At 36.2% G+C, this 19,288-nt stretch overlaps 1 protein-coding gene across 4 annotated transcripts in view; it reads left to right on the top strand.

Moving 5' to 3' along the window:
* AGPS (alkylglycerone phosphate synthase) overlaps positions 1-19,288 on the top strand; it is a 136,963-nt gene that overhangs the window by 88,917 nt on the left and 28,758 nt on the right. For all 4 annotated transcript variants that reach the window (XR_011387229.1, XM_002712307.5, XM_070070624.1 and 1 more), the window contains exons 12-16: positions 30-81; positions 6,432-6,508; positions 8,328-8,440; positions 13,002-13,071; positions 14,771-14,832. Coding sequence is in view for 3 of the 4 variants with exons in the window: in XM_002712307.5 (XP_002712353.2) it covers positions 30-81; positions 6,432-6,508; positions 8,328-8,440; positions 13,002-13,071; positions 14,771-14,832 (374 nt within the window). In the remaining variant the exon portion in view is untranslated. The remainder of the gene's footprint in view (positions 1-29; positions 82-6,431; positions 6,509-8,327; positions 8,441-13,001; positions 13,072-14,770; positions 14,833-19,288) is intronic.

The raw sequence follows: 19,288 nt of genomic DNA, 5'->3' as shown, positions 1-19,288 counted from the left end.
TGCAACTCATTGTTTTCTGTTTTAAACAGAGATGTGCTCCTGCATCTATTCGCCTCATGGACAACCAGCAGTTTCAGTTTGGTAAGTGAAGAGAATTTTATTTTTATTTTTTGAAAATTGAGAGTTTTTGTTGTTGTTGTTGCATTAGAAAAATAGAAATAGATCTAGGGGCTGGCGTGGCGGGTTAAGCCTCTACCTGGGTGCTAGCATCACCTATGGGCTCTGGTGTGTGTCCCAGTTGCTCCTCTTCTAGTCCAGCTCTCTGCTAATGGCCTGGGAAAGCAGTAGCAGATGGTCCAAGTGCTCGGGCCCCTGCACCCACATAGGAGCCCTGGAAGAAGCTCCTGAATCCTGGCTTCAGATCAGTCCAGTTCCAGCCAGTGTGGCTATCTGGGGAGTGAACCAGCAGGTGGAAGACCTTTCTCTCCATCTTTCTCCCTCTCTCTCTATAACTCTCTCTCTCAAATAAATAAAAAAATATTTTTTAAAAATAGGTCTGATGCAAGTAGTTCACATCATAAAGGATTTAATAGGTACTTGAAACACTGAGTGGCTTTGTGTTCAGGATGTAACAAGATACTGTTGCCTCCTTGCACTGGCACATTCACACTTGAGGTGACATAACCAGACCCCCTCCTGCATTCAGCTTTCTCCCTGCAGTGTACCCTCTTCCCCTTTAGCAGTTCTGTGTACTGTTAATTAACATGAAACAAAGCTTCTTCAAGGAAACAGCATTAATTTTGCATAACAGATTCTCTGCAATGAGAAGAGGGTCTTCTGAAGAGGACCTGCTCTTTTAGCCACAAAAATTTCTAAACAGCAGTAGGAAAAGCACTGTGCAGAGCTAGCAAGGTGGACGTCATGATTCCTGTCCTTCAAGAAGCTCTCAGTGTGAAGACAGATGGAACGAGTGTAGCTGTGTTGGAGGGTCTGTAACAGATGAGTGCACTGGACACTGTAGGCCACACATGCAGGGCTGGTTGATTCTACTTGATTTTCCTTGATGTGTGGTGTCAGAAAAGAATTTTAAAGGAGGGTGGTAGTTGAGCTAAATCTTTGAAGGTGAACAGAGCTTTCCCTAAGAGCTCCTCTCCCCCAGCTAAACTTGCTTCCATGTCAGCAAGAGATCTCCCTGGCTTGCTTTAGGGTACTATCAAGATAGTTCTGTATGAGTCAAGCAGAGGATAGATGGTGGACCAGGGTTTTGCAGGATTGATTGAGATTTTATCTTGTCAGCTGTAGTAGGATTTCTACACTTGATCCTAGCCAAAAGACTGAGAAACGATTGTGGTAGGATTCCTTTGTAGAGCGAATAAAATTAATTGGCTTTACATCTTTGAAAGCTTATTCTGGCGGTATTATACAGGATAGATTAGAAAGGCACAAGTGTAACATAGGGACACTAGGAGGTGAAACAATTCAAAAAGCCAATTTTGGGGGATCTGAACCAAGGTAGCATCAATGGAGATAGCAGAAGATGGAGTTTGAAAAATTTAGTTTGCCGACTAGTTGTGGAATGTGGGGAGCAACTCAGACTAGACTAAGTTACTCGAATTAAGACTTATTCTATGCATCTGCTCTCCCACAATATGGCACTGGGAGAGGAGTAAACAGCTTCTACGCAGCTGCAGGGGTTCAACCAATAAACAGCAGGACCTGCTCCTGATTGGAGGAGAGCGGCATACTCGGCGTGTGGGTAGCAGAGTTGGGATTGGTGGAAGAGGACTATAAAGGAGGAGAGAGACAACATGCACCAGGAACATCTATCTGAAGGAACACCTGAGCAGCCCCCTAGAGAGCCGGCCGGCGGTGTGCCGCTCCCCCGCGGAAGTGGGGAAAGTGGCAGGGGGGCCCACCCTTCCACGGAGGTGGAAGGATCGGCAGCCAACCTGGGAAAGACCAGCAGCAAACCCGGAGAGGGCCGAGCAGACAAAAGAACAGCGCAGGGTCCTGTGTCGTTCCTCCGCGAATGGGGGAGCGACAGTGGAAGATAAAATGAAAGGGAAGATTTTTATTTGATTGATTAGGTAAGTTGAATAACAGTATTAAAAAGAGAAGTGTTGGGGCCGGTGCTGTGGCATAGCAGGTTAACTAACACCCTGGCCTGAAGCGCCAGCATCCCCTATAGGTGCTGATTCGAGACCCAGCTGCTCCACTTCCAATCCAGCTCTCTACTATGGCCTGGGAAAGCAGTAGAAGATGACCTAAGTCCTTGGGCCCCTGTACCCACGTGGGGGACCCAGAAGAAGCTCCTGGCTCCTGACTTCGGATTGGCCAACCGGGGAGTGAACCATTGGATGGAAGACCTCTCTCTCTCTCTCTCTCTCTCTGTCTCTGTCTCTGTCTCTGTCTCTGTCTCTCTCTCTGCCTTTCCTCTCTCTGTGTAACTCTGACTTTCAAAGAAATAAATATATCTTTTCTTTTTTTAAAAATAAAGAAGTGATGGTTTTAGGGAAAGACTATTACAGCCACTGATATTTAAGAATATTACAAGGCCGGCGCCGCGGCTCACTAGGCTAATCCTCCGCCTGTGGCGCCGGCACACGGGGTTCTAGTCCCGGTCGGGGTGCCGGATTCTGTCCCGGTCGCTCCTCTTCCAGGCCAGCTCTCTGCTGTGGCCCGGGAGTGCAGTGGAGGATGGCCCAAGCGCTTGGGCCCTGCACCCCATGGGAGACCAGAAGCACCTGGCTCCTGCCTTCGGATCAGCGCAGTGCGCCGGCCGCGGCGGCCATTGGAGGGTGAACCAACGGCAAAGGAAGACCTTTCTCTCTGTCTCTCTCTCTCACTGTCCACTCTGCCTGTCAAAAAAAAAAAAAAAAAAAAAAAAAAACAAGAATATTACAGCCAGTGGTATTTCATCAGTAGCATGGTTAGGTGGAGAATTCAGTACGCAGTTATGTCTGAAACCAATTTTTTGCCTTCCCATTTTTGTCAAAAGTATTAAACATCTGACATAATTTATCATCTTTTTAATTCTACTTTTATTGCTTCTGGGTTTTTTTTTTCCATATGTTGAAATTTACTTTGGGATTTAAGTTTGTAAAATTTAAATACCCTCAAAATAGTTCCTGAAACTATGGAAGTGTTTGCTCAATAATAAGTACTAAAGGCTGTTAGGTAGGCATTTGTTTATTATGTCTAAAGAGAGCTTTTTATTTAGGGGAGAATGATGATAGTTATATAGAATTTTAAGGAAGTCAAGTTAATTAGATGTGAAGAGTTATTTTTTAAATTAGATTCTTCTGAGTCACAGTTGTTTATTTCCTTAAGTAAACTACTTTCAAATTACTATGCTATTGATAAAATTTAAAATATATGTATTCCATAAATGAAACAGTTAAATCAAGTGAAAATCAAGCCTCTGTTTTGGCCTGCATTTAGATATCTAAGTCTAAAGAGAGCTATGAATCTAACTAATGACTGCATTATTCTTTTACATGTTATTCTTGTAGCAAATTGTGTTAGACATAGGCACCTTTGTGAAATTAACTGTGATTTGGCCAGATTTTACTTGTAATTGGGATGTATAACAATTTAAAATGAAGGTTTTTAAGAAAAGTTCTCTCTGGCCATCTATCATCTCTGCTCCACATTCTGATTGCTATACATAACACTCTTTTAGCTCTGTGATTGATCCTACACTCTTGCCTTTTTTTTCTCCTCTAAAAAATTATTTTTTTATTTGAAAGAGAGAGACAAATAGAAAAATCTTCTATCCACTGGTTCACTCCCTGAATGGCTGCAACAGCCAAAGCTGGGCCAGGCCAAAGCCAGGAGCCTGGAACTCCATCCAGGTCTCCCACGTGAGTGGCAGGGGTTCAAACACTTGGGCCATCTTTTGCTGCTTTCCCAGGCGCATTAGCAGGGAACTATATCAGAGGTGGAACAGCTGGAACTCAAACTGGTGTTCACATGGGAGTGAAGCTTAACCTGCTATGCCACAATGCCTGCCCTCCACCCCTGGTCTTGACTGTGTCCCACCACCCTCTGCCCTTTACTTAGCCACCATGATAATTTTTTGGAAATACAATCTGACCATGCTTCTTGACTGACTGTAACCTATTTGAAAGTTCCATTGAAGCATTTTCATCTGTGTATCTATCCTGTCATGGTTTCATGATCAAGCAACTCAAAGGAGTAGTGCTTAGCACAACAACGTGGGTCCAGGACCCTGCATCAGCCATATAGTAGTTGATCAGTGTTTGTACCATATTGTTAACAAAATGCAAGTCACGTCATTAGTTGTTAATAGTTTTATTATAACCCTACTTCTGGTACAACAACCCTTAATATATATATTGAACTTCGTTCTCACTATATTGGAATGATCTATAGATATATAGATCTCCCAAGGAGGCTAATGTTTCTCAAATTTAGGAGATGTTTCCTAGTCACTTTTGTATCTGTTGCAGTTACCACATAATAGGCACTTAACATGTTGGTTGAGTTAATCATTGAGCTGGCCAAAGAGGATGAACAGATCCTAGATAGCTCTTAGTATTGCACTGAGCACATTATCAGTAGCACAGTTTATATCAAATTTCTATTCAGAACTATTCTTCAATGATAAATTTCTATTTTATAGATGACTCAGAGGCTCAATATTTTGGCTTAAGTCCATAGGTCATATGTATTAGAGCTGGGGTTAAACCCAAATTTATCTGATCCAAAGACTAAGACTTTTTCCACTGTCTCAAATCACTTACTTGAAACATAGATATTTGTAGCAATACAAAATTTCACTAATCAGACTGTCCAGCTCCTAAGTTTGGAAACAAGTTTGCTATAAGATAAAATGTAATATCCAGGATATACTTAGAATGTAATTTAAGAAAAAAATAAAAAAGATAACAGTGTCCTCTAGTTAATACTTAAAAGTCAGTATCACATTTATAATTATTTTTCAAAGCTATCATGTCAACTCAATATAAGGGATATGTATGACTAACTCTCACTAGTGTTAATTAAAATTGTGCATATAAATCTCAAGGGTAAAGGTGAACATTTTTGCCCTTAAGGACTATTTCATATTATAGTAGTACCATTTGGAATCCTCATGTATAAAACTGTGTGAATCAGACCTTTGTATAAGGAATAGACAGTTTCAGTCACTTGCAGGAAACCAACATATACACACTCAACAGGTATGTTTATGTATTTATTTCCAGTTTTTAATATAGGATGAGTTCCAATTGGGATAGGAAGTGAATGTTTTGATGATGTTACTTCTGATTTTATACATACTAGAAATTAAGTTTTTTTAAATAAACATCATTTATGCTAGGTTATAATAAAAGAAAAAAAATCCACAATTCTTATGTGTGATTTAAGAGCTCAAAAAGATTGCTACATTGACTCCATCTAATCTACATTTCATTTTGCTTGCTTTTTATTTTAATTACTCAGTTATAGAATGTTATCTAATTTTTAGACTCTGGTTAAGACATATTATTTGGTCTTTTATGTGACACAGTTCAGCAAAAAAATGTAATTATATCTTAGAGGTTCAAATTCTCACTTTAAAAATTAGATGAACAGAGAAAAAGACTGTTAATCATAGTTGTTTCATAAGCTGCTAGTTTATACTTATTTTAAAGGAAGGCCTTATACAAAAATTCCAAAACCTTAAAGTCTATTTAAAAAAATAAACTTTTTGTTTGGAGACATTTTAAATTTACTAGAAACTTTAAAATTATTTATAAAATTCTGTCTAAATAATATGCCACATTTTTCTGAATTGGGCTCATGACATTAGGCCAGATGCGTGACTCTTAAATGTAGCAGTCATGAGAGTTGAGAAGTTGCTACTCTGAAAACAATGAGAAAAACAGTAAAAGGTTTTCACTCAATTAAGCTTAATTCGCAGGCAAAGATGTTAATTTAACAGACTCTGAGACACCATTTATGTTATTTTGGCAATTTCAACTCTCTGGGTGTAATTAAGGACGCAGTTGCTAGTTTTATGCCAAGAATTCTGGATGAATTAAGAATTAATTAAGAAACAACCTTCAACTTGGCTTTGGTTTGGTTATAGTTCTGAGTGGTTTCTGTATAATTAAAAAAATAAAAATAAAACCAACATTTATTGGGTATTTTTAATGAAGTAAAAATTAATGAAGTAGTTTTACTATGTATTAACCATACCATTGAAGGATAGCCTAAACTACGTGTAGTATTAATTACATATAGTAATTTGACTTAAAAACAAACAAACCGAGAATCAGTTTTATAAATAAATTGTTGTTTGTAACTTTTGAAAGGTGATAAAGATAAAAGATGAAGACACACACACACACACACACAATAGGGAAAATTAAGCAATTAAAGTCATGAAAACTTTCTTATAGAATGCTTAGTTGAAGTAGCCTCTTAATCAAAAAGCACAGAATCTGCTATTAATTTAAATATAAACTTTTTCTCTTCCTTCTTAGGTCATGCTCTTAAACCTCAGGTTTCCTCTATTTTTACATCTTTTTTGGATGGATTAAAAAAGTTTTATATCACAAAGGTAAGAATTTGTGTAAAATGCTAAAATTTTAAATGTTTATTAGGGTGTTAGTTTCCTGCCTTCTCCTCACTGACAACAGCTGTAAAGATGTTTTTCTATATTGCGTGTATATTTCATAATTAATATTTTTCATGTTGGAATCAATACTTCATCAGGTACTTTGCTCCTTCAGTGTCAGAAATGTGTGATTCTTTTCCAATTTGATAGTTTTAAAAATAACACTGTACCAGTTTAATGTGTCCAACATTTTTTAAAGTTTTTTTTTTCCTTTATAGTAGATATTTAGGGGTAAAATAAGAGCAGAGATTTTTGTTGTTTTTGCTTCTGATTGCTAAATTGCTTTCCTCAAGGGTTACACCAGCTTCTGTTACCACTAATGATATGTGTTTGTCAGCTTTTTGTTGTATTCTTGTTATGGCACATGGAGTTTTTTGCCTTATGTTTCAAGTTTACTGGAGAGGAGAGAAAATAGTATTGTACTTTAGTTGATGTTTCTTGATACTCCAGTGAGACTAAACACTTCCCTGTATTTTCTACATGTAATTTTTGGGTGTGATGTAATTTGGGGGGGTATAATAATTGGGTATGAATATTTTCACAGGAGTGACAGCTTCATGTTTTTTTCCTGGTGCTTTGATATGTGCCCTTTGAGTAATGAAATCATTAGATGACCTTTATCATAAATGTTGTAAACAGTTTTTCTTTTCAATCTCCCTTTTTAGAGATTTTGCTTTTTGGTGCTAAAATTTCAATTTTGCTTTTCTTGTGATTATTTAATTACTGCACAGCTTAAAAAAGCCTTCCTTTTCCCGATGTACAGTCAGGGTCATTTTATTCTCTTTCTCTCTCTGTTGTGCTAAATGAGAAGTCTTAAAAAGTATCCTTGTTATTATTTTAATTTATTTCAATTTTCTGTCATGAGATAAAAATCTGCATTCATCTTTACTTCCTACTCCTCTAGTAGCTAGTTGTGTCAGCACTTTTCGCTATCTCTGCTTTTCTTAGACTTTTAATTGAAGTAGACTCCATTTTTAATGTATCCAACTCTTTGTAGTGACCTTCTTGTTTTTGAAACTGTAAATGAATTCAGTTATTATAAGTTTAGTTTTCCCTCTTGTTTAGAATTTTCCTTATTACCACCCCGTGCCTGTTTATTATTTTAGAAAAATTTTAGAAACTTCATCATTTTAGAAAGTCCATTGGAGTTTTTATTAGAATTGGAATAAGCTGGTATTTTAATTTGGGTGAACATTGACAGATTTATAATATTTAGTTTATACTTTCAAGAATATATATCTTTCTCATCGTTTTAAGACATGTTTTGCAAATGCAGTTGTATATTATTTTTGAGATTATTGTTAGGTATTCTAATTGTATTCCCAAGAACTCTTTTGAAAATATTTAATGGGGAGTTATTGTTAGCATATAGGGATGCTGTTAGTTTTTACCCTTTCCCCTTTATAGCTGGCTACTTTTTTCTATTATTTTGTAGAGGTTTTTATTATTATTATTTACTACAGTTGCAATTCTGACAAAATTACTTATAATATTAGCATACCAGTATGTCATTATGGTTAACACTGTAGCATGTTTCGAAATAAACTATTTTTCCTGTGCTAAGTAGTTTTGTTATATTGTAATGACCTGAATAGGTATATTAAAATTTTTTCTGGCATGATATATAAAGTTCCAAAGTTCAGTTTAAGAAGTTGGTTTATTTGAGCCCAGATCAGAAATGAAAGAACAAAATGTATTTTAATTTACTATTTTGTAGACTTGACGCATTTATCATCATAACATTTTGTTTCATTTCTTGTAGTTTAAAGGATTCGATCCAAATCAGCTAAGTGTAGCCACATTATTGTTTGAGGGGGACCGTGAGAAAGTTCTTCAACATGAAAAACAAGTATATGATATTGCTGCAAAATTTGGGTATGACTTTTAAGTTCATAATGCCAAGAGAGAGTTATGCTAAAATTCTAGTTATCTCCAAGCAGTTATTAATGTACTAGTCATTAATTTCTCTGAGCAGATAGTCTCCACGCAGTTGTTAATCTTAGTGTTAAAGATGTGGGAATTTATGATAGTAAATTTAAAATACTGTTTTTATTTCCAAAATTTGTAAGTTTGATTGATGTACTATTATTTGTCTATTCATAGTATAATATATTAAATGTTACTACATTTTTCCTGGATTTTTATATTAATGCCAATTTTGTGATTTTTATTATTTCTTGTGCTAGAGTAAAATAGAAAAAAATTCATTGTCATGTTACTCTTTAGTTATGATAATGTATGTATAAACCATGCGATTAGTGTGTTTTTAAAAGGAAATTGTGTTTAATCAAAGGTATTTGATAAATTATCTGTACTCCACCCCCTGTCACTTACTGTTTTGTGCTAGTATAAAGAAACAGAAAACATTTCACATCTATAACCAACTGAATAATGATGGGGTGGTTTCTGTCTGTCTGCTTGATGGATTATAAGACTGATCGATGAGAACCATAGTGAAAATGCCATTTATCAGGACTTATTTTTTTTTCCTTTCCTTTTTAAGTACGTGAACTAACAGCTTTCTGGATATCTGTCTTTACTTTTTTTTTATTACTTTAGAGATTAAAATACATAAATTATGCTTAGTGTGAGTTTTTCATAAATATTTCCTTTTATCACTTTGTTGTTTTTTCTCATGAAAGCTAGTGAACACTTAATTTTTAAGCCATATTTCTTTAAATACCCCACTTATTTATGTGTTTTTTCCATGTTAGCCCTTTTCCTCCAGAATTATCTGAACTTTGTGTTAAAATGCAATGTAATTACTGGGGGAAAGGTTTTAATCAGAAAACTTAATTTTTAGTTTATTTTTTAATCTCTCACTTTTTTACCCTACTCTAAAATCAGCTAGTGGAAGTTCTTTAGTAAAAGATAAAAGTTTGTTAATCTCTCACTTTTTCTCCTCTAGTAGTACATTTTGGCAGAATTACTGATATTTTAGCTAAAATAATTAATAATAATTGTGCTATAAAGATTTACTTAGTGTCCAGATGGCTTCAGTTTCACATCATCTCATTTTAGTTTGAATTTTTGGAATGTGTATGCGTTCCTTCCCAGAAGGAATTTAGGTCTCTGTGTATACCTACTTTGAGTTTCTAAGTAATATGTAATTTGATTAGAGTTGTTTCCTTTTTTCTTAAAACACATGAGATATAAATTAAAATCTTTTCTGTTTTAACCTTAAATATTAGTCAACTTTAAAAAATTGCTCCTTAAATATTTAATTGGGATTGCAAAGTATCTCATGAAATGGTAATCAAAAAGGCCATTGTGTGTTAATATTTGAATCACTGTATATAAGGTTAAATTTGCTTAGTTTTACCTCACTCACCCCCCAACATACACATACACATACACATACACATACACTCACATTCACACCCGCATACACACCCATACAAATGAGAATTGCACTTTGTAGAATCTATAATCATAATTACAATTCAGAGAGGCTAGCAAATCTCTAGGAGTTAGTCCTGGACCATAGTTCCATAGTTGGGCTGTGGTAGGTTGTTGTCATACCTCACATGTAAGGTTTGTAAGTCATGACCTGCCTTTTCTTGGACATCACTGTTGATGCTTGGTATAGATTACATGCGTGGTTAAATATTTCTAGAGTGAATGAATTAAACCAAATACTGTATTTTTCATAATATTTTGTATTCTACTTCATTTATGCCTAATTACTGTGCTACCTATTAAACACTGTATTTTCATCTTTAGATGTTTTTCAGAACCATTTTGTCAGTTTTGTTTAAGCTACCAGCTGTCATAAGTGTCAGTAATGCCAGTCTTATATTCTCGTATAATATCATCCGTTTACAGCTTAAAAATGAGTGAGTCTTCTTTAAAATGTAGAACCAAACACTCTTTAGATCCCGATACTGGAGCCCCATAACTGTAGGTTTAATTCCAGCAATTCTCACTCTCAACAAAGCTTATATCAAATTCATCTAGGAGGAAGGAAGGGTGGAGCATGGGCAGGGGGAGAAGATAGGAAGTATCATGCTCCTAAGTCTGTCTGATTCTGAAATTGGTTCACCTTATATAAATAAAAAAATTAAAATTAAAAATAGATTGCAGTAAAGGAGATACTAAAGCAAGGATAAAGTGTTTAAAAGTTTGGCAATGATTGAGGCCTCACTGTTTGCTTATTATTTGCTCTGGCATAGTTATAATTAATTTCTTAATGTACTTTTTAATGGCTTCCTCTTTCTAAAAGCAGATATTGCTTGTTTAACAACACAAATTGTTCTTAGGCAGAAGACTTAGGAATATTTTGATTTTTTAATACTTGGAAATACCTTATTTTGGTTTTCTAGCAAATGTCCTTGTTTTCCCTGGTTTTCTGTATGCACTAAGTTTGTTCTCATCACTGAGGATTCAGGCATATTTTTTTATTTATGTTGTCACTGTGCAGTCCTCAGTGTACAGTCTTTTCTCTTTCTGTATAATAAGCCAGAGGAAAGCACAACCAGATTTCTCTCTACTAAACTTTTCATACGTTAGTGTCGCTTATTATTTTATTTTGAATGAGGACCCTAATGAATTTAACTTTTATTTTCTCTTGCTTTTTATCTTCTATTCCCACTACCTCATTAGCTTTAAATTAATGATTTTTAATGAAGTAGTCCCAGCCATTCAGAACTTTTTAAGGGGTTAGCCAATTTTCCTCTTTGCCTTCCAGTCCCACTCCACCACTCTTAAATAAATACCTTTGCACACATATGACCCAGCTAGAATATAATAGCCACACACTGGATAATCTTACCTGGGTTGTTTTATCCATGTTGGCTAATAATGCACTTTAATTTCTCTAAGAGCTGAGCAGAATAAACATTACCTGTCAGCATTCATGACTGGGATTTTGACATTTATCCTGTGTAGCTGTTTTCCTCCGTGACTTGCCATGGCAATTTTCTGACTTGTTTCCCTTTTGTTTTAGAACTCTGTGTCCAGCCTCATACCCAGACAAGAATTGTCTTCTGTCTCTTATTTTTCATTGTCATCTGCTTGACCTAAGTTTTGTCTTTGTTCATGAACATTCCATTTATACAAATAGTTCCCTTCATTTCATTATACCTTATCCTCATTTACTCCAGAGCTACTCCTATCAAGTCATTCCCATCCCTTTTGGATGATACTAATTTGCATATCTCCACATATAATACTGTGAGGAAATTCTGATTTAGCCTGTATATTCTAGCCTGAAATTGCCTTACAGTATTTGTATAAAATGAGGAAACCTCACAGTATATTGTTTACTTACCACCAAATCCATCAAAACTTGAGAAAAAAAAGAATTTAATTATAAGATGTTAATTGAGGCCATAACAGATTTGATTCTTCCTTTAGCAGACTAAAGTGTGTTAACATTAATTTGTTTTATAATCGAAAAAGCATAATTAAAAACTATACTTACTAAAGGTATTGGGAAGCTATTATTGTTTATTGGCTTTTCAAGTAAGAAGAATGTTCACCCACCAAAGTACTTGAACAGCATTATATGTTATATGAGATTAATTCTAAATAGATAATCAAATACAATTTCTGTAAAATTATTTTCAAATTGAAAGGGTGCTATATATGTCTACAGTGATAAAACCTTACACTCTTGCACTTGTCTGTGCATTGCTTTATAAACTTTAATATTTCTGTGATGGTGTGTTTTCTCTCATTTAAGTAATAAACTCCATAAAGTAAACATCATATCTAATACCCCAAATACTATATGCTCAAATATTTTAGAAACTTTTTGGTATTTGGGAGTTCCTATTCAGTTATCACACTTCTTTAATTATGAATAGCATGATATGAATAACAGTTTACTACAGGTTAAATATCCTTTATCCAAAATGCTTGAGACCCAGAAGTATTTTGTTTTGTTTGGATTTTGGAATATTTGTGTCTATGCAATGAGATTTCTTGGGGACAGGACCTAAATTAAGTATGACCTTCATTTGTTTCATATATACCTTTTACATAGAGCCTGAAGATAACTCTATACAGTGTTTTAAGCCTTCATTTTGACTGCAACCCATCATGTGAGCTCAGGTGTGGAATTATAAGGATGTTATGCTTATGGGAATTATTTCATTTTATTGAACTTGGTTCTCATGGCTAATTCTTGCACTGCTCTTTTGAGAATGTGGAGAGAAGTAGTTGAGTTCAAATTAGTCAGTTTTATTTGGTGGAACAAAGTTTGAAATGAATGAATAAACTGAAATATTAAAAGTTCTGTCACATTTTTCTTATGCAGACTTATCTCTTGACAGCTGTTTGATATACTTAAAAAATGAGGTTAAGATAAAAAATGAGTTGCAGAGTAATACATATTAAACTGTTAAGCAGTTATCTTGAGGTACTATGTCAGTTTGGTTAGTTTAAATATTTCTTAGTTCATTTAGCATGTGTTGATTTTCTTCTTCAATTACAGTGGGCTGGCTGCCGGAGAAGATAATGGACAGAGAGGTTATTTACTCACCTATGTCATTGCGTACATTCGAGTAAGTTATATCCTGTTTGCCTTGCCATTTATTTTATGCTGTGAATAATACTTTTTTTTTAACTTTGAGTGAATGAAGCTGTCTTTATTTTGTTAAAATCTAAGCTCTTCTAATTTAGCATATCGTTTTCACATGCACTCTGGATTAGCTAGGAATCTACAGAAGTCCATTTAAACCTTCAGTATATGCTTTTGAGGGACTTAAAATGATTTAATATGTCTTTCTCATCTTAAAAAAAAAATGGAGCCATTCTCTGAAAGTTGAGAATAATGCCATTCCTATCATTACTTTGTTAGATCAAGCTATTTTATAAGCAACATTTTGCATTGATTTATAATGTTTCCAAGATATATAAATCTTTAACCATGTCTTTAAAAAGTGATATTTGACTTCATTATAAGTAGCTGTTGGTTCACCGGTGATGATTACTGTATAGAATTTGAAAAGTAATCCACCCGCACTTGTGCCAACATTTCCTAACTGTAGATTTTCTACTTAAGAGAAACTTTGTGAGTCATAATAATCTCACATCTTGTAAAATTACTTATATGAAATTGTTCTTTTGAAATTTTATTTCTTTATTTAGTTTTTTTTTTTTTTTTGGTACTTTGGCTATAACAAACTCAGGATTCTGAATTGTCTTCTGTGTTTGCTAGAGTTATTATTTTTTTTTTTTAAGATTTATTTATTTGAGAGGCAGAGTTACAGACAGAGAAAGGGAAAGACAGAGAGAGATCTTCCATTCACTGGTTCACTCCCCAAATGGTCACAAGGGCTAGAGCTGGCTGATTCGAAGCCAGGAGCTTCCTCCAGGTCTCCCGCATAGGTGCAGGGGCCCAAGTACTTGGGCCATCCTCAACTGCCTTCCCAGGCCATTAGAAGAGAGCTGGATTGGAAGATGAGCAGCCAGGACACGAACTGCTGGCTGTATAGGATGCTGGCACCACAAAGTATTTTCGTCTTGTACACTGTAAAGTATTTTCCTAGCAAAGGTACTTTAAGATCTTCTCTCTCTCCTGTCACTTCAAAGAAAAACACTGTACTTTCTAAATTTATTCTTTGTTTTGACAGGCAGAGTTAAACAGTGAGAGAGAGAGACAGAGAGAAAGGTCTTCCTTCCGTTGGTTCACCCCCCAAATGGCTGCTACGGCCACCGCGCTGTGCCAATCCGAAGCCAGGAGCCAGGTGCTTCTTCCTGGTCTCCCATGCGGGTGCAGGGCCCAAGTACTTGAGCCATCTTCCACTGCCTTCCCGGACCACAGCAGAGAGCTGGAGTGGAAGAGGAGCCAACCGGGACAGAATCCGGTGCCCCAACCGGGACTAGAACCTGGGGGGCTGGCGCCACAGGCAGAGGATTAGCCTACTGAGCCGTGGCGCTGGCCTAAATTTATTCTTAAGGAAAAGTTAATTTTAAGAAAGGAAAATATCTTCTTCCAAACTCTCCTTTTAAACTCCCACTCATCTACCCTTTTGCTTTTGATGAATAATTTTTGATATTTGCTGATTTACTTATTAGGCCATTAAAGCAGTTCTGCTAGTATTTTTTGCAAGCACATAGTCTTTTTCTGCATAGAGGGTCCATTCACTGGAAAAATATTTGAGTTCTTATCCTGTGTCAGGTGTTGTGCTAACAATATTACTGATCTTTGTACATCCTTGTAGTATCTTGACTTTTGTGTGTGTGTGTGTGTCTTAACAGGACTTGGGTTTGGAATACTATGTATTAGGAGAATCTTTTGAGACTTCTGCTCCTTGGGACAGGTAAAATATTGTAAAACTCTTGATATTCACATATTCCATCTTAGAGTTGCTGAATTAATGTATTTCTGTGTTTGAATGTGTAAACTTTAAAAATTTTAGGAAAAAAACATTGAAGCAAAGTAGCTACTTTTGCTTAAACTTTCACCATTCATCAGAATGCCTTGCTTTCAAGCCGCTTGGTGTGTGTGTGGGGGGGTGGGCGGATTGTTCCAGGTAAATTGTGATCCAAAGAACAAAGGTATTGTTGAACTTTATACTTTGAAGAATCTTTTTTTTTTTTAAGATTTATTTTTATTTATTTGCAAGACAGAGTTACACAGAGAGGTAGAGAGAGAGAGACTGGTCTTCCATCTACTGGTTCACTCCCCAAATGGCCACATCAGCCAGAGCTGAGCCAATACGAAGCCAGGAGCCAGAAGCTTCTGCCAGGTCTCCCACGTGGGTGCAGGGGCCCAAGGACTTGGGCCATCTTCTACTGCTTTCCGAGGCCATAGCAGAGAGCTGGAGCAGAAGAGGAGCAGCCGGGACTTGAACCAGCACCCATATGGGATGCCGGCGTCTCAGGCCAGGGCTTTAACCCACTGCACCACAGCACCGGCCCCATTGAAGAATCTTCTTGACTACTAAGTTACTATGTGGTTTTACTTAATTTTAATTAAAATTCTTAAGTGATTAATATGCATAAATATTCTCTAAAATATTCTCAGAAATTATAAAGCTGGTTGACCTTTTTTTGTAATTTAAGCAGTCTGAAAGAAATCTAATTTTTTTTAAGATTTTATTTATTTGAGAGGCAGAGTTACAGACTATAAGAGAGAGACAGAGAGAAAAGTCTTCCATCCCTTGGTTCACTCCCCAAATGGCCACAATGGCCGGAGCTGTGCCAATCTGAAGCCAGGAGCCAGGAGCTTCTCCCACATGAGTGCGGAAGTGCAAACACTTAGGGTGTCTTGTGCTTTCCCAGGCCAGAGAGCTGAATGGGAAGAGGAGCAGCCAGGACTAGAACTGGTGCCCATATAGGGTGCTGGCGCTGCAGGTAGAGGATTAACCTACTGCACCACAGCACTGGTGCCGAGATGTATTTTTAACTTTAAGCAAAACTTTAAACAAAATTCTAATACTAGAATATATTATAGAAAATGGCCCAAATAAGATAACTGGAAATATATTTTAGAAGGGTTTCTTTCATGGAAATACATATGTACACACACATATACTTTAGGGCATTAACAATAAAAGCTGATGAGGAAATCTAGTGGCTTTATTTAAAATGAACTTGTGAGTTGTTAACCCATTCATTAATTGAAAAATTTTTAAGAAGGGGCTGGCATGCTTGAGATATCCACATTCTGTATCAGAGTTTCCCAGGTTTGAGTCCTGACTCCACTTCCAATTCCAGCCACCTACATGGGAGACACAGATATGTTGAGACAGATCTCTTCTATCCACTAGATCATTCTCCAAATGCCCATAACAGCCAGGGTAGGGCCAGGCTGAAGTCAGGAGCCTGGAACCTTATCTGGGCTTCCCCAGTGGACGCCAAGGACCCAAATACATAAGCCATCACCTGCAGCCTTTCAGGATACACATTAGCAAGAAGCAGGAGTCAGAAGCAGAGCTGGGATTTGAACCCAGACACTCCATTATAGGGTATGAGTGTCCTAAACAGCACCTTAGCTGTTGCATCAAACTCCCACCAGGAGCAGCTACAAGTTAAAAACTTTGTTATCTGTTTAACAGCTTAATTCATCTTTTTGACTTTTTTTTTTAACTTTTATTTAGTAAATATAAATTTCCAAAGTACAGTTTATGGATTACAATGGCTTTTCCTCTCTATAACTTCCCTCCCACTCGCACCCCTCCCATCTCCCACTCCCTCTCCCATTGCATTCCCATCAAGATTCATTTTCAATTCTCTTTATATACAGAAGATCAATTTAGTATATATTAAGTAAAGATTTCATCAGTTTGCACCCACACAGAACATAAAGTGTAAAATACTGTTTCAGTACTAGTTATAGCATTAATTCAAATTGAACAACACATTAAGGACAGAGATCCTACATGAGGAGTAAGTACACAGTTACTCCTGTTGTTGACTTAACAAATTGACACTCTTGTTTATGGTGTCAGTAATCACCCTGGGCTCTAGTCATGAGTTGTCAAGGCTATGGAAGCATTTTGAGTTTGCCGACTCCGATCTTATTCAGACAGGGTTCATAGTCAAAGTGGAAGTTCTCTCCTCCCTTCAGAGAAAGGTACCTCCTTCTTTGATGGCCCATTCTTTCCACTGGGATCTCACTTGCAGAGATCTTTCATTTAGGTTTTTTTGTTTGTTTGTTTTTTGTTTTTTGTTTTTTGTTTTTTTGCCAGAGTGTCTTGGCTTTCCATGCCTAAAATACTCTCATGGGCTCTTCAGCCAGATCCGAATGCCTTAAGGGCTGATTCTGAGGCCAGAGTGCTGTTTAGGACATCTGCCATTCTATGAGTCTGCTGTGTATCCCGCTTCCCATGTTGGATCGTTCTCTCCCTTTTTTATTCTATCAGCTAGTATTCGCAGACAATAGTCTTATTTGTGTGATCCCTTTGACTCTTAGACCTATCAGTATGATCAACTGTGAACTGAAATTGATCACTTGGACTAGTGAGATGGCATTGGTACATGCACTCTTGATAGGATTGTATTGCAATCCCCTGGCACATTTCTAACTCCATCATTTGGGGCAAGTCCCAAATTGTACATCTCTTCCCGCTCTTATTCCCACTCCCATATTTAACAGGGATTACTTTTCAGTTAAATTTAAACACCTAAGAATAATTGTGTGTTAATTACAGAGTTCAACCAATAGTATTAAGTAGAACAAAAAAGAATACTAAAAGGGATAAAGTATTAAATTGTATATCAACAGTCAGACTTTTAAGCTAGATAACCGGTCATCTTTAACACTAGCCTATAGGATGAGGGTCCTCTGACCTCACATATTTCTAGATCATTGCTTTTTCAGGCACAAGTCACTTTTAAAGTATTTGTTTTGGAAGTTGGATTTTCAAAATAAAGGTATATTAAATATCAGTAAGCAGTGCTTTGTTAAATATTTTTAAAATATGCATCTTTACCATTCCAAAATAAGGTACACATAACAATGGTAAGTTACATTTAGCTGCAGTTCTTATAAATTAAAACAGAATTTAAGAGCATTATTTTGTGTTAGAATTTATGAACTTTTCAGATACTACATTCATAAAAATACCTGTTATGTTAATAAAATATTTAAGCTCTTTTCATATTTGTTTTAATCATATATTCTATATTATTGGATATATAGATAACTTCAATGTGTTTTATATGGTTTAGTCTATTTAAATGTTACTGTTTTTATTAAATTGATTTTCATACCAGATCAGTTTGTAACTAGAAACACTCCTGCCTTTTGAGTTTCTTAGTTTATATTTTCAATTCTTATGTTGCTAAATGGACCGAGGTTTAAAACATAGAGCTTTAAACACCACTCTGGCCTCAGAATCAGCCTTTAAGGCATTCAGATCTGGCTGAAAAGCCCATGAAAGCATTTCAGGCATGGAAAGCCAAGACACTCTGGCAAAAAATGACCTAAATGAAATATCTCTGTGAGTGAGATCCCAGTGGAAAGAAGGGGCCATCAAAGAAGGAGGTACCTTTCTCTGAAGGGAGGAGAGAACTTCCACTTTGATTGTGACCTTGTCTAAATAATGTCGGAGTTTGTGGACTCAAGAGGCTTCCAAAGCCTTGGCTGCTCATGACAAGAGCCTCAGGTGATCATTGATGTCATAAATAAAAGTGTCAATTGTTAAATCAGAAACAGGAGTCACTGTGCACTTGCTCCCCATGTAGGACCTCTGTCCTTAATGTGTTGTACTATGAGAATTAACAGTAAAACTAGTCTTCAAACAGCACTTTATACTTTGTGTGTCTGTGTGGGTGCAAACTGTTGAAATCTTTACTTAGTATGGAGTTGATCTTCTGTATATAAAGATAATCAAAAATGAATGTCAATGAAGAATGGGATCAGAGAGTATGAGGAGGGAATGTTTGGGGGTGGGAGGGCGGGTAGTGGGGGAAGAACTGCTATAATCCAAAAGTTGTAATTATGAAATTTATACTTATTAAATAAAAGCTTTCTATAAAAAAAGTAGGGCTTATCAATATATGGCCAGGGAATAAAATGGTTTATATATACCCTCAGAGTTTTACTTTTCCAGATGAAACAAAATAGGTGGTTATAATCATGTGTTACAGCACAGTTTTAAAAAAATCAATTTAAAAACAGATCAATATTGTCAAGTAGTATCAGTCCTTCTTCCTCTTTAGGATTAGCACTACCCTCACATTTTCAGACTTATTATCAGTGTAGCACAGTAGGCAGGTGCTTTACACAAGCACTTTAGTCTCTGTCAGGTTGACTTTTGGCCTGCAAAT

This window comes from Oryctolagus cuniculus, chromosome 3 (genome assembly GCF_964237555.1).
Source record: "Oryctolagus cuniculus chromosome 3, mOryCun1.1, whole genome shotgun sequence".
Taxonomy (NCBI): Eukaryota; Metazoa; Chordata; class Mammalia; order Lagomorpha; family Leporidae; genus Oryctolagus; species Oryctolagus cuniculus.
Note: the sequence above shows the minus strand (reverse complement) of the source record. Positions and strands in the feature narration are given on the sequence as shown.